Below are 13,119 nucleotides of genomic sequence, written 5' to 3'. Positions count from 1 at the left end.
GGGCAGCCCCGCTCTCCGTCGCTTCCGATGCTGTGGCCAGTCAGTCGGCTCAGATCAGCCGTAAGGTAAGCAGACCTCCAGGCGGGACGGCCGGGCAGGTTTCCCAAGCGGAAGGCCACAGGGCTGGCGGCTCACGCAAGCGCCGGCTGCGAGCGACGGAACCGGGCGGCAGCTGCTACCGGCCGCTCCGCCCCGCGTCCTTCCCGCGTTGCCTGGAGATGGCGGCTGCGGCCGCCATGGAGCTGCCCGGCTTCCGGCCCACCGCCCCGAGGGCGGTACGGCTTGAGAGGCGCCCGCGCGGAAGGACGAGTTCCTCTCACCGAGGTGACCTCTGCACGTCGCGTGTACGCGACGCTGTTACGGAATTTGGTGCTAACGTTCCAGAAAGCAATTTCCGAACGTGAAGACAGCAATCTAATGTAAAATGATCGCTGTTTAAATTTCTCAGTATTTTTGACACCGTTGTTTTCTAACAATTCTCTCCCTGCCGAACAAGAATGATTTTAGCAGACAAGTGACAAAAGAGATATTTGGTACAAATTTGACAAGTTTTTTTTTTTTTTTTTTTTTTTTTTTTTAAATAGAGAGCTGTGGTCTCCACATTCAGAAGGAACACTCATCCTCCAAGCGCAGGTGCTTGGTGCTTCAGAAGTCAAGGCAGAAGAATCATTATACAACGTGCCAGGGAAATTCCCTTTCATGTTACTCCTTTGGAAGCTTCATCCCTTGCTGCTCGTTCATTGCAGCTTGCTCACTTGTTTTCAGCAGCACACCAGCTTATAAAGCCAAAGAGGAGGCAGTCACCACTTCCTACCTCTGCAGCAGAAATGCCAAATCACAGCCTGAAGCAGTGATTGAGCACCTGGTGGGAAGGCAGGGCCAACCTGGGGGAGCTCAGGTGCATGCAGTGGACCTGAATGACCAGAAGGGGTGGAGCCAGGATCTACCCCTTCCCAGTCCTTATTTAAGGATTGGCATTGAAAGCAAGAGTATCTTGCTGGAAATTCCCACCTACTTGAGGCTTTTCAAAGGTAAGTAAATTTTCTTCCTTCGTTTCTGTCCCTGCTGCTGCATTTGGGCTTGTTCTCATTTGCTGTAGCCCAAGGTCTTTGCTGCCTTGCTGTTATTCCTGTGTTTTCTGTCACATTATAGCATTACATCTTCTTCAATCTAGATATTGCTAGCAGCAACACTGGCTTTAGTGATACTCCTCCCTGTTCATCTCTGCCCTTGCTCAATCTAGGAGTTGCCTGAAGGATTCTGCAGAGTTAAAATAGGGAATAGAAATAACAGAGAAATAGCATTTTTTTTCTTTTTATTAATTATTTTTCAATGGAATGGGTTTGAGCTAAATTAAAATACAGACTAGGGGCTGCTGAACAGCTCACCAAAAAATGGTGTGGCCATGTCTATGCTCCCTATGCAACCAGGGGGCTGAGCTCAACCACTGGATTTTGCATAAAAGCTCACCTGAATTTTTTTAAAGGATCACTTGGTGATGTAGTAGCTAATAACAACACCTTATGCAGCTGTGGTCATTTTTTAATGGAACCTGTGGCTATCCCCTAAAATACTGCTACCTCAAAATGCTGAGCATGTTCTGAATGAGGATTTAGGTTTTTTTTTTTTGTTTTTTTTTTTTTTTTTTTCCTCCTGTTTCTGAGAGTGTTTCAGACTGAGAGGAAAATAAAATAAAAAAAAAACAACCCCCCCACCCATATTTAAAGAAATTACATTAGTAGATGAAGATCCTGAAAGTTTTCAAATGGGTAATGTTACATGCTGTAAGATTTTTACCTGAAAATGCTTTTATATGTTGATTGTAAAATGAACTGATTTTGGATCTATTACTCTAATACAAGACATAACAAACTCAATACTACAGAATCATAGCATGGCCTGGGTTGAAAAGGACCACAAAGATCATCTAGTTTCAACATCCCTGCTATGCACAGGGTCACCAACCACCAGACCAGCTGCCCAGAGCCACGTCTAGCCTGGCCTTGAATGCCTCCAGGGATGGGGCATCCACAACCTCCTTGGGCGACCTGTGCCAGTGCGTCACCACCCTCTGTGTGGAAAAACTTCCTCCTAATATCTAACCTAAAACATTCCTGTCTCAGTTTAAAACCATTCCCTCTTGTCCTATCATTATCCATCATTGTAAACAGTCCTTTTCCCTCCTGTTTATATGCTCTCTTAAAGTATTGGAAGGCCACAGTGAGGTCTCAGAATCACAGAGTGGCCTGGGTTAGAAGGGACCTCAAGGATCATGAATCTTCAACCCCCCTGCCACAGGCAGAACCACCAACTTCCACATGTAATACTAGACCATTCAATCCCATCAAACCTGGCCTTGAACACCTCCAGGGACGCGGCATCCACAATGTCTCTGGGCAGCCTGTTCCAGCACCTCACTACTCTCTGTGAAGAATTCCACCTGACATCCAACCTAAATCTTCCATCCTTCAACTTAAAACTGTTTCTTCTTGTCCTGCTGTTATCTACCCTTCCATCTTTGTGACTCCCCTCTGGACCCTCTCCGGCAGCTCGCTTTCTTGTATTGGTGGCTCCAGACCTGGATGCAGTACTCCAGATGGGAGTCCAAGGTACCATTTGCTTTCTGAGCTGCGAGAGCACACTACTGGCTCATATTAAGTTTTAATCCGGCAGGACTCTCAGGTCTTCTCTGCAGGGCTGCTCTCAAGAACTGCTCCTTCCAATCTGTGTGTATGTGTGGGATTCCCCCGGCCTGAGTGCAAAACCTTGCACTTTGCTGTGTTGAACCTCATTAGATTGATCCAGGCCCACCTTTCCAGTCTGTTGAAGGTCTCCTCAAAGCCTTTTCTTCTCCAAGCTAAACAACCCCATTTCCCTCAACCTTTCCTCACAGGAGAGGTGCTCCAGCCCTCTGATCATCTTAGTGGCCTTCCTCTGGATCCATTCTAAGAGCTCCACATCCTTCCTGTAGTGGGTGTCCCAGGCCTGAATGCAGTACTCCAGATGGGGCCTCACAAGAGCAGAGTATAGGGGGACAATCACCTCCCTCTCTCTGTTGGCCACCCCTTTTTTAACACAGCCCAGAACACAGTTGGCTTTCCAGGCTGCAAACACACAACAAACTCTGCACTAATTGTCACGTTATACTAATAAACTCAAAAAACAAGTATGTAATGCTATATCCACTGTTTTAAGCCATTAGTAAGTTATTTGTTTGTATGTATGAGGGAGGCTTTATTCTAAATGCAGAATACATTGCTTGGCTTTTATACTCATTTAGTAAGAATTATTTCAGGAAGATAAAACCCAACAGCCTTTCACCTGCAACTCAATAAATCACATTCAATTTAATTCAGTTTTTATTCAATGAAATGATGTATAAAAACTTACAAATCTGAGAACTTAACTATACACAAAATGATATTCAGTTTAAATGCATACACAGAGAAGAGCTGTGGTTTGTGACTTGCCCTCTCCCACCCCTCCCCCCAAAGCACAGTGCCTCCATTTACCATGGGACACTTTGTTCTGTCCGTTTCAACCTTCTGCTGGCCCAGAATTTGCTTGGTGGACTCCATTGCTGCTGTCAGTTTTGTTTCTTTTACGCTACCAGCAAAACATCTGGGCATTTCATATAAAATAATAAGAATCAGCAACTTGATTTTTAACACAAAGACGCAGTGCTATCATCATCAGTAACTAAAATTACATAATTCATCCTTTCAGTTTTTGCAGACTTTGTCTCGGCTTTGAAAATAACGGGACTCTCAAAGAGCAGAATTTGCCAGTCAACACTACGGGTTTGCTTTAAAACAACCATGATTCCCCCCATTGCTAGAACATCTCTGTAACCACTTTTTCTTCTTCTTACCTCATGCAATCATACCAAACGAAACCATGGACTTTCCTTGCCTGAGTAAGGCAGTGAAGTTTTTTCTCTCTCCTCTCATTGGGAATGACTCAAAACTATACCTAACAACACATGCATGTGCTGCACTGATGAGGGTACAGTGCCCACCAAGATGTTACTTCTCTGGTTTCCTTTGTATCTTGGGTGACGACACCTATCCAACAGCTTCTGTTCTACAGGCCAATAAAAACGCACACAGCTCAGTACATCTCCCATTTGATTTAAAACCTGTGCAATGACTACTTTAGTCAAGCAACTAAAATACTTTCCAGGCTGAACTGGAGAACAGATGGCCAGTTGCTTAAAAAGGACGTGTGCATTTATTTACCTGTACCAAATATACACACAAACACTTTCCATATATATATAAATCTTTATACATATACAATAGTTTATATATATATATATAAAGATTGCCATCACATTATTATTACAGTTACTTAAGTCAAAATCTGACTAAGTAACTACTTTGCCTGTATCAATCATGCTATTTGAAACAGATACCCAAAGGCATACTAGAAGGAAAACATAAGGCTGAAAGAAACTCAGTACTCTCAGCTCTCTTTAACCCAACTGACAACTTTTTGCATTCAGTTCAATGAGGAAAAATTCTGAGGCTTTTAAAGTTATAATCTTAATCGACTTGCATGTGGAGTTCTGAAAAGCATGGTGTTTAAATAGCCAGATCTTCTCAAAACATCTTTTACCAGGGAAACTAATATAGATATATATGTATATATATATTCCTTGCTTACCAAGCCGGTACTCTGTTTCTCATTACAGTCATCATTGTATCTAAATACACTTTCAAGTGATCTAAATTTCATTTAAAATCTATTAAATTTGGCTTAACTAATACTATCAATATAGTTAGCTGGATTATTTTTCACGTGTTCCTTTGTATTAAAATCAATTATGTTGTGGTTTGATGCAAGAGCTTTTTGTTTTGGTGGGAGAGGCAAAGTCCAATTTCCTAATGTGCCAGTACAGTTCTGGTTGCTGAAGACAAAGGGTGGGAAGGTTGGTGCAAGAGATGGCAGGGGTAAGTGAGGAAAGAGGCAGAGGGAAGAAAAAATTGATTTAATAAAAATGAGTAAAGAAACTTTAAAAAATTGATATAGATTTCACATTCAGTCTAACAACACTGCTTCCTGCTCCTTTTTGATGGAGGCTAACACTGCATTATCAGTCTCTGGGGCTTCCGTGTCCCCACCACCTAGCAGAATGGAGCGATCTTCTTCTAGTGTGAAGACAGAGTTTTGATTTTGGCACGAATGTTTGACTACTTCATTGGGAGTCGAAAATGTTTTGTCACACAAGTTACATTTGTAGGGCTTGTTGGTCTGTACTAGCATGTTGTCCATTTGACTGCCTTCCTCAAAAGTACAGAGCTCCAGAGTCTGTTTGTCCACCATCGTGTACGTGTCCATGCTCTGGTTTAGGCACACGTGTCTGGCAGCCTGGTTAGCCCTACAAAAGCTTTTGTCGCAAGTGCTGCACTTGAAGGGTTTGCCAGTGTGTATGTACATGTGCTCCCTCCAGTGGCTTTTCTGAATAAATTTACGACCGCAGATGGAACATTCGTATTTCCGTCTTTTTACTTCCCTCTCTTGATCTGCCTGCTCCAAGTTGTCTATGTCTGCAATATCCGAGGGGGGAGGTGTCTCCGACTGCTGCTGCCCATCGATTATTGGAGAGTCCGAGATCTGCTGCAGCTCGCTGTCACTAATCATCCCAGCTTCAGGCACTTCCATAGCATCCTTTTCAGCTGTGTTGTTACAGAGCGACAAAGAAACATTACTTTCTCCCTGCTGGCTAGACGTGAAGGGAACTCCCGTGTGGATCTGCAAGTGTTCGCGCAAGCTGCTTCGTAAATTGAACCGGCGACCACAGAGGTGGCAGGCATAATACTTTGGGAAGCTTCCATTCCTTTTCATAATGCTTGGCTTGACGTGTGCTATCGTGAGTGAAGCAGGCTGTTCATCTGAAGAAGATGCTTCCATGTTGGCTTCCTCTCCCGCAGGTGAATTATTACCACCAGCAGATACCAATTCTGGAGATAAAGATGATGGCAATTGGTCGGAAGTGGCCATATTTGTCCTGCTCACTTGTGGCAGAGTTGTAGGTAATTGTGAGAGCTGCGAGCCTTCTGAAACTGGTTCTTGGGTCATCCGGGAAGTCTGTGGCCGTGGTTCTCGCCCGAGTTTGTCAGCTGCCGATGTAACCTTAGCGGGATGTCTGATCTGGTGATCTGCAATCTGAATGCCATATAATGAAGATGCTAATGGAAAAACTTGATCCGGGTGAGAAAAAGTTCCCTGACTTGCAAGGCTGGCCTCCTGAATTAGTGGATATGCATGCAGAAACTTTATTCCCTGCTCTAGTCGAACTGGGTCAATGAGCTGTGGTGCCATCTTCCCAGTGTACATCAAATGCAAGAGATAACTGAAGATATCTGGCTGTATGTCGGTTGCTTTCAAACGGACACATTCACTGGAAAGTGAAACAAAATGATCAATAAAAGATTGGGAAAATGCTTTCAATCAGATTTAAGTTATTCAAACATTGGTAAAAATCAGAACTGTGTACTTAAATTCAAAAGACAAACTGTAATAAATGAAGAGAAATGCTTGGCCATTTGCAAGATGACTTTTTTCCCTCAGCAAACTAACTGCCTAGAAAGATTGTCCCACTGCAAACTGCACCCTTCTCAATGGCTGCTGTGTGACAGATGTGTTGACACATACTGATATATTTCATAAATTGCAAAGACATTTTTCCTCTATTTTGTGCTTAAATACATCTGCAGCCAAATTAAAACCTCCTAGCACTGTGTCTAAATTCACGGTCTCAGTTCTTAGCCCTGAAAACACCCAAAATTCATCTGACACATGCCCGTTTGGTTTCTGTGTCTTAACTAGTGCTTATAGTCACAGTTGTGGAAATGTGTGTTAACACCTTCCCTAAGCTGTGTGAGGATCCACAATGATGCAGGACAGGGTGTGAATTTCCTGATGGTTGGAAGGGAGAGATGTAGCCTGAGCACATCTAATGTGCAAAGGCTAGACTCATTGTAAAACAACTGTAGTAGCTTCCTTCCCTGAACAGGGAGGAAGAAAAGGTAGCAGAAATCAGGAGTACGCTTGGCAAAATGCATCAGTCCCTTACAGCATTCAGCAAGTGAAACAGTCTGTGGTTGTGATGCCCTCTTCAGCTTAACAGAACTGAAACCAATGCCATCTTTCAAGTTAGAGCATGCCCTATGCATCAATCTTTAGTATACTCTGGACTGAAACATCCATCAGTCCTCCTGCTGGATCTCTGCATAGAAAGAATGGCGAGGTTCACAAGACAAGAAAGAAAATCGGGAGCGTTTAGGTTAGGCTAACCAAGTTAACTTTGCTAACGGGAGACCTTCTGGGATTCTAAATGATTTTCAGTTATCTGTAGCTTTTAGATTAAGCACATATTAAATAAAAGACAGATCCAGAAGCAGACATGACTGTGCACTGCAGTCTGAATGCTCTACCCACAGTAGGTGAGGAGGAAATCATAGCCAATTCTTCTCTTTCTTGAGGTGTGCCCTCTGCTTGAGCTCTCTAACCGCTTTTGAGCTCTGATACATTACCCAAAAATAAATTGGCAGCACTGTCTTCCAGTGACTGTTGTATGCTCCTGATGGAGCCAAGTCTACTACATCTGCCTGTCTCTGAAGTGCAAATTTACTTCTGTCCTTGATGTTTACCTTTGGTAAGAATTCTTAGCCAGAGCTGAAAGTTTCGCTCCTTTAAACTTTTTGAGATAGTTCAAATAATTGGGAAAAACAAAAGTCCACACAAATCTTTAAAAAACAGTCTTACACTTTATTGTTATGTAGTTCAGTTTTACTTGACATATTAAAAAAAAACACATGAAAAATGCTACCCTTGTCTACACGTTCATTTCTCGAGATCTCATAGCAAATATTACTGACTTTATATAATGTTCTGAAAAGGTAAAAAATAGTGGCAGTGCTGAGCAGATGAAGAAGAAAAGCACAACAGGGAAGACATGAGTCATTAGATGCTCTCTTCTGCATGTTATAGACTTTTTAAGGACAAAGAACATATATTGGGTTATTATTGTTAATAAATCACAGTTCAACTTTGAAACAGATTCTAGATTCATTATGTCCTATCAAGAAGCAAAAACAACACTGCAGGTTTCAAGCTAACCAAACAACTTTTTAACAGTCAGATTGGGCTTCCCATAGTTACCTGGTTTGGTGAACAAACAGCATCTTGAAGTAGTTGGAGAAAGAAGCAAGAACCGATTTATGTGCCTTGAAGTAGACATCACCGATAGCAACCGTGCAGTCACACAGGAAACCAAACTCTCTCTGAGCATTTAGCTGCTGCAGCAGAATAAGTCCATGGTTGGCCAAATCCATTTTTTTCACACTCTGAAAAGCAAAGGACTTTCATGTAAAACGTAACAGTAGATAGGCAGATGCAACAGAAGATGTCCTTTCACAGATACTTCTTCAAAAGTAACACTTCTTAACCTGAACAATGACATCGATGACACCTTGCAAACACTCAAGGATCTCTGTTTCACGACACACAGTGCAGCTCACAAAGGTGCAAGTGATTTGTCCAGGCTTGAACAGCAAAGCAGAGCCAGGAACAGAGGGTTCTGCAAAAGCATGGGGTAGGCTTCGATACAGAAAAACAGAGAGCTGAAGGAGAGGAAGAACAACTAGTAAAAAACATCTGTTTTTAATGAGAACTAAGTATTTAGATACTGATTTGAGCAATTCACTCATCTCATACCAGTCACCTGCAGGGATGGCAGTGACAAGAGCAGAACTCAATAAGAGCCAAGTCAGCTAACATTTTACTGGATTTTTCAGCCTCTCTAAATACCTTTAACCTAAACACTAGGTATCCATTTGGCTGAATGTGAACTCCACCATGAAATCACTGAGTTTTCCTGATAGTCGTGGCCTCTCCTGGGAATTATCAGCTGCATACCTGATCCTTTCTAGACTGACAAAATGAATTAATTCTGGGTATTGGCAAGGCCTCTGGATTATCAGAAAAAGAAGGGTCAACTGTTTCACTTTTTGTCAACTATTTTGTCAACTGTTTATTTACTTATTGAGATCAGCTACAGCAGGGACATGATTTAGTGGAGGGCATACTTTTAGGGCAGTATGGTTAGGTTGTGGTTGGACTTGATGACCTTTAAGGTCTTTTCCAACCTGAGCAATTCTATAGTTCTGTATAAGGGCCTGAAGCTTGTCTGTCACAGCAGGAGAGCCGGGCGGTGAGAGAAACTGCTCCATCCTTGCTGGCTGCCTGGACTGGTTAGTGTTTGGATAATTCTGTTTGTACAAGCAACACACCAAGATCCCTCCCTCCACAAGAGAACACTTGCTCTGTGAGCGGGAACACGACTCCTGTTCACAGTTAGTTAATCCCACACCACATTCCATGCAGGTAAACTTCATCACGTTGAGGAAAACTTGCAGGACTTCTATTGTAGTTTTAAGTCGGGTTTTATTCTGTGTGTGCTAGACTTTCAATTCTGATGCCCAGTGTGCTCAGAAAGGGAAACTTGACAAGCAGAGAAAACCATTGCTGGGGGAGCTCCAGGCAGAGAGGATCCTCTCCAGTTATTATCATCCCCAATTTGTTAGCTTATGGCTTCAACCTTATCCAAACAGCAGCCTGCAGTAGCTGAGAAGCCGCTGCCCTTCTTCAGAGCCGCAAATTAACTTTTCCTCAAAATGACACGGTGTCTGTACGCGAGCACGGCGCCGCGTTTTTGTGTATACTCAATGCTCCTTTAAATGCTTTGAAGTGAAAGGGCAAGAATTACACTCTCCGGAAACTGCACAGTGGAAGAGCGAGCACAGGGCCGGGCGGGACCCTGCGGCGGGGCGGCCCCGCAGCGCGGGGTAAGAGCGGAACCCAGAGGGCGGCGAGCGCAGCGCTGACAGGAAACAGCCGCCCGGCGCCCTCAAAGAGTACGGCGCTGCCCCGTTTCTCCTCAAACGCCTCAGAAAGGCGGCCCGTCTCCCGACGGACCTCAATGCTCCTTTCGCTTTGGAGGCCGAGGGTGCCGCTTTCGGTCACGGCGAGCAGTTCGTGGGCCCGCCAGGAGCCGGAGCCAAAGCGGAGCCCGTCTGGGCTCTCGGCGGCGCCGCGCGGCCCCGTGAGCGCGGAGCCCGGTAGGAGCGGCTCCGCGCGCCGCCGCCCCTCGCGCCACAATGGGCACGCGCGCGGCCCGAGAACGGGGGAGGAGGGAGCGGGCGCGCGCGGCCCGGGCGCTCCCGCCGCCTGCCGGCGCCGTAGCGCGCGCCGCGGGGCGCCGCTCTCGGCGGGGGGGCGGGGCCGTCCGGCCGCCCTCTCCTCCCCTCCTCCCCCGGAGTCGCGCTCGGCCCCTGTAGCCCGGGTGGCGGCGCCCTCCCATTGGCCGCCGGGGCGGAAGGCCGGGCGGCCGCGCGCCGCTCTCACTGGCTGAGCCCCGCCCCTCCTCCCCTCTCCCTCTCGCCCCCCCCCCCGCGCACGCCACGCGCGCACGGACGGACGGAGACGGCGCGAGACGCAGCGCGAGCGGAGCCGCCAGGGCGCGCGAGACGGGAACCGCCGCCGCCGGGGCCGCCCAGCCCTGCCGAGGAGAGACAGGCGGGGCCGCCCCTCCCGCCGCGCGCGCGGCTCCCTTCCCCCCTCCCCCGCCCTTCCCCGCGCCGGATGCCGCCGCAGGGGGGGGCCGCCCCGCGCCGGGCCCCAGCCGGCCGAGCCCGGCGCGGCAACGGGACGCGCCGAGCCTTCTCCCGGTCCCGGCCCTCACCCCCTCGCCCCCTCCACGCGCGGCCTCCAAACCTATCCCCCCCCCCCTTTCCCCTTCCCGGTGCGGCCCATCCCCCCCGTGCCGTGCCCCGGATGGAGCCGCTCGGCCCGGCTCGGCCGCGGGGCTTCACCAGGCGGTCGAGCAGCGGCCCGTCGCCCCGCCGCCGAGCGACCGGGCCCTCGCACACAATGCGGGCCGGGCCCGACGGGCCGCGCCGCCCCCGCCCGCCCCTCCGCCTCGCCTCGTTGCGGGCCCGGCCGTCCCGGTGCGCGGAGCCGGGTACACGTGCGGGCGGTCCACGCGCGGCGCCGCGGGCGCTGCTCACCTGGGGGCGCGGGCCGCCGAGGCGCCTGGTGCCGCGCGCGCCGCCGCCGTCTCCGCGCCCAGCAGCAGCAGCAACAACGGAGTCAGCGCGGCGGCGGCGGCGGCGGCTTTTCCTGTCCGGTTACGTTAGGGTCACATGACCGAGAGCGGAGCACAGAGGCTGCAGCGAGGAGCCCCCGCCGGGGGGGAGGGGAGGCGGCGAGAGCTGTGGCGGCGGCGCCGGCGCCAGCAGCCGCCACCCACCCCCCCCTCCCCTCTCCGCTCCTCCCTTCCTCCCTCCGCCCGCGCCGCCGGGCACGGCCCCGCCGCTGGGGACTGCCGGTGCGCGGGGCTGCGGGGCCAGGTTCGCGGTCCCTTTAAAACTCCCGGGGGGGAGCGCAGCGCGGAGGGAGGGGGGGCGGTGCGGCCCCCTTCCACTCCGCTCGCCGCCGGGCGGGGGCGGCTCCGCGATGCGGCGCGGCCTCAACGGCCGCCTGAAGCGGCAGCCACAGGTGCGTCCTGCGGGGCCGCGGCCTTCTTTCCGTGCCTAGTGGCGGGCTGGGCCGAGGCCTCTTCGCCTTGACGCCCGCGATGCGCCGTGCTGTGCTGTGGAGCCTAGGCGGCAGCGGGCGGTGCTGAGGCCGGATCCCTGCGGGCCGCGATGTGCGGTGGAGCCCCGCTCGGGGCCGGGTGCGGTGCTGCTTGGAAGCTCGTTGGGAGGCGTTTGGCCGGTATCGGGGCGTTAGTTTTGAATTATTTGTATTTCTTAGGGCGCTCGACCATTTCAGCGTAGTTGTAGGCAGCGCACGTGAGGCACCTGTCTGACCTGCGGGTGCTGACTGTGGCTGGGCTGCTGAATTCATAGTCGTTGTGTCCGATGTGCTGCGTGGAGGAAAAGCAAGCGATGGCAAATCTTTCAGGGCAGTGCCTTGACAGCAAGTGAGCTGTAGGCAGCGTGGAGCGGGGTCTGCTCCACGTTGGTCTGCTCTGGAGTTCAACAGGGGGCTGCAGCCTGCCGGGGCTGCTTTCTGATCTTACAGGTTCTGAATTGATCATGGTTTGGAAGAGTTCTATCTGAGTGTGACTGCTGTCTGCTCTGCAACTAACAGAAGGCTGGATAGCTATAGATGGAGTCTGCTTGCAGCAGGCAGCTCGTAGATGTATTAGCTTATTTGTCCAGCAGTGCCTGAAAAGGAAACAATTAAGTCCTAAAAACAAATAGCAAAACTTAATTTTCTTGGAGCTGAAAGTTGTCAATGTTTGTTGCTGTTGTGGTGCTTTGAATGTGGAAGCTGGACAGCACTGCATCTTCTCTGAACTTGCCTTGAGTATCCTTGTTGTGCAGCACCGCAAGAGATACATGTGTAGCAGCCTCGTAGCAATGTGATAGAAGCTTACAGACTGTATTTAACCAGCAGAACGAAAGGCTTTTAGACTGCCTGGCAGATTTTTCCCCCTTCTCATGCATTTCACTTCTGCAAACCAAATGCAAACTATAGAGAGTAGGTGAATGTTGGAACTTGTATAGCTTGGTAGTGGACAGAGTTTGTTCTCATAGAACATGGTGAGAGATGCAATTTTCATTTGAATTTGAATGGGCTACTTGGGAAAATCAGTATGTTTCTGGCAGGTGCCTGTTGGATGGTTTTGCTTTGTGGCCTGCTTTTTCTCTTTTGTTGCACTTGGATAATTGTGTCAGCATTCCTGTGAGATTCTCCTCTGTGCTTTCTCTGAAACTGGAGGAGTTACTGCTTATTATTGATAACTCCAGCTTTAAAGAATTTGGTTTGCTCTGCAGTTCTGTAATTCATCAATAACATGACTTGTTTGTTTATAAGTATTCTGCCAGACTCAGGCCCATTGGAATTGGTGGAAAGACTTCTGTGCTTTAGTACCACCTAACTTTAGATCTTCAATGCTGATTTACACCTGAGAGGCACCAGCTGTCACTGGGGAGCCAAGCAGGAGTCAATTGTTGCTTTTTTTTTTTTTTTTTTGACATTCAGCTCAAAATGTGAATCTGAAATTTTACTTGTGTCTGATCTTTTTCTCTTCAAGTTGTATCATTG

The 13,119-nt window shown here is 48.6% G+C and overlaps 1 protein-coding gene across 1 annotated transcript; it reads right to left on the bottom strand.

Moving 5' to 3' along the window:
- Positions 1-3,341: 3,341 nt before the first annotated feature.
- Positions 3,342-11,269, bottom strand: ZBTB2 (zinc finger and BTB domain containing 2). The gene is made up of 3 exons (XM_052687665.1): positions 11,073-11,269; positions 8,167-8,351; positions 3,342-6,403 (listed from the first exon to the last, which is right to left on the bottom strand). Exons 2-3 carry the CDS (start codon positions 8,337-8,339, stop codon positions 5,041-5,043), a joined length of 1,536 nt encoding a protein of 511 aa, XP_052543625.1. The 5' UTR covers positions 8,340-8,351; positions 11,073-11,269; the 3' UTR covers positions 3,342-5,040.
- Between the last annotated feature and the right edge of the window lie 1,850 nt (positions 11,270-13,119).

This window comes from Tympanuchus pallidicinctus, unplaced genomic scaffold (genome assembly GCF_026119805.1).
Source record: "Tympanuchus pallidicinctus isolate F22 unplaced genomic scaffold, pur_lepc_1.0 scaffold1, whole genome shotgun sequence".
Classification (NCBI taxonomy): Eukaryota; Metazoa; Chordata; class Aves; order Galliformes; family Phasianidae; genus Tympanuchus; species Tympanuchus pallidicinctus.
This window is presented reverse-complemented; position numbering and strand designations above follow the sequence as displayed.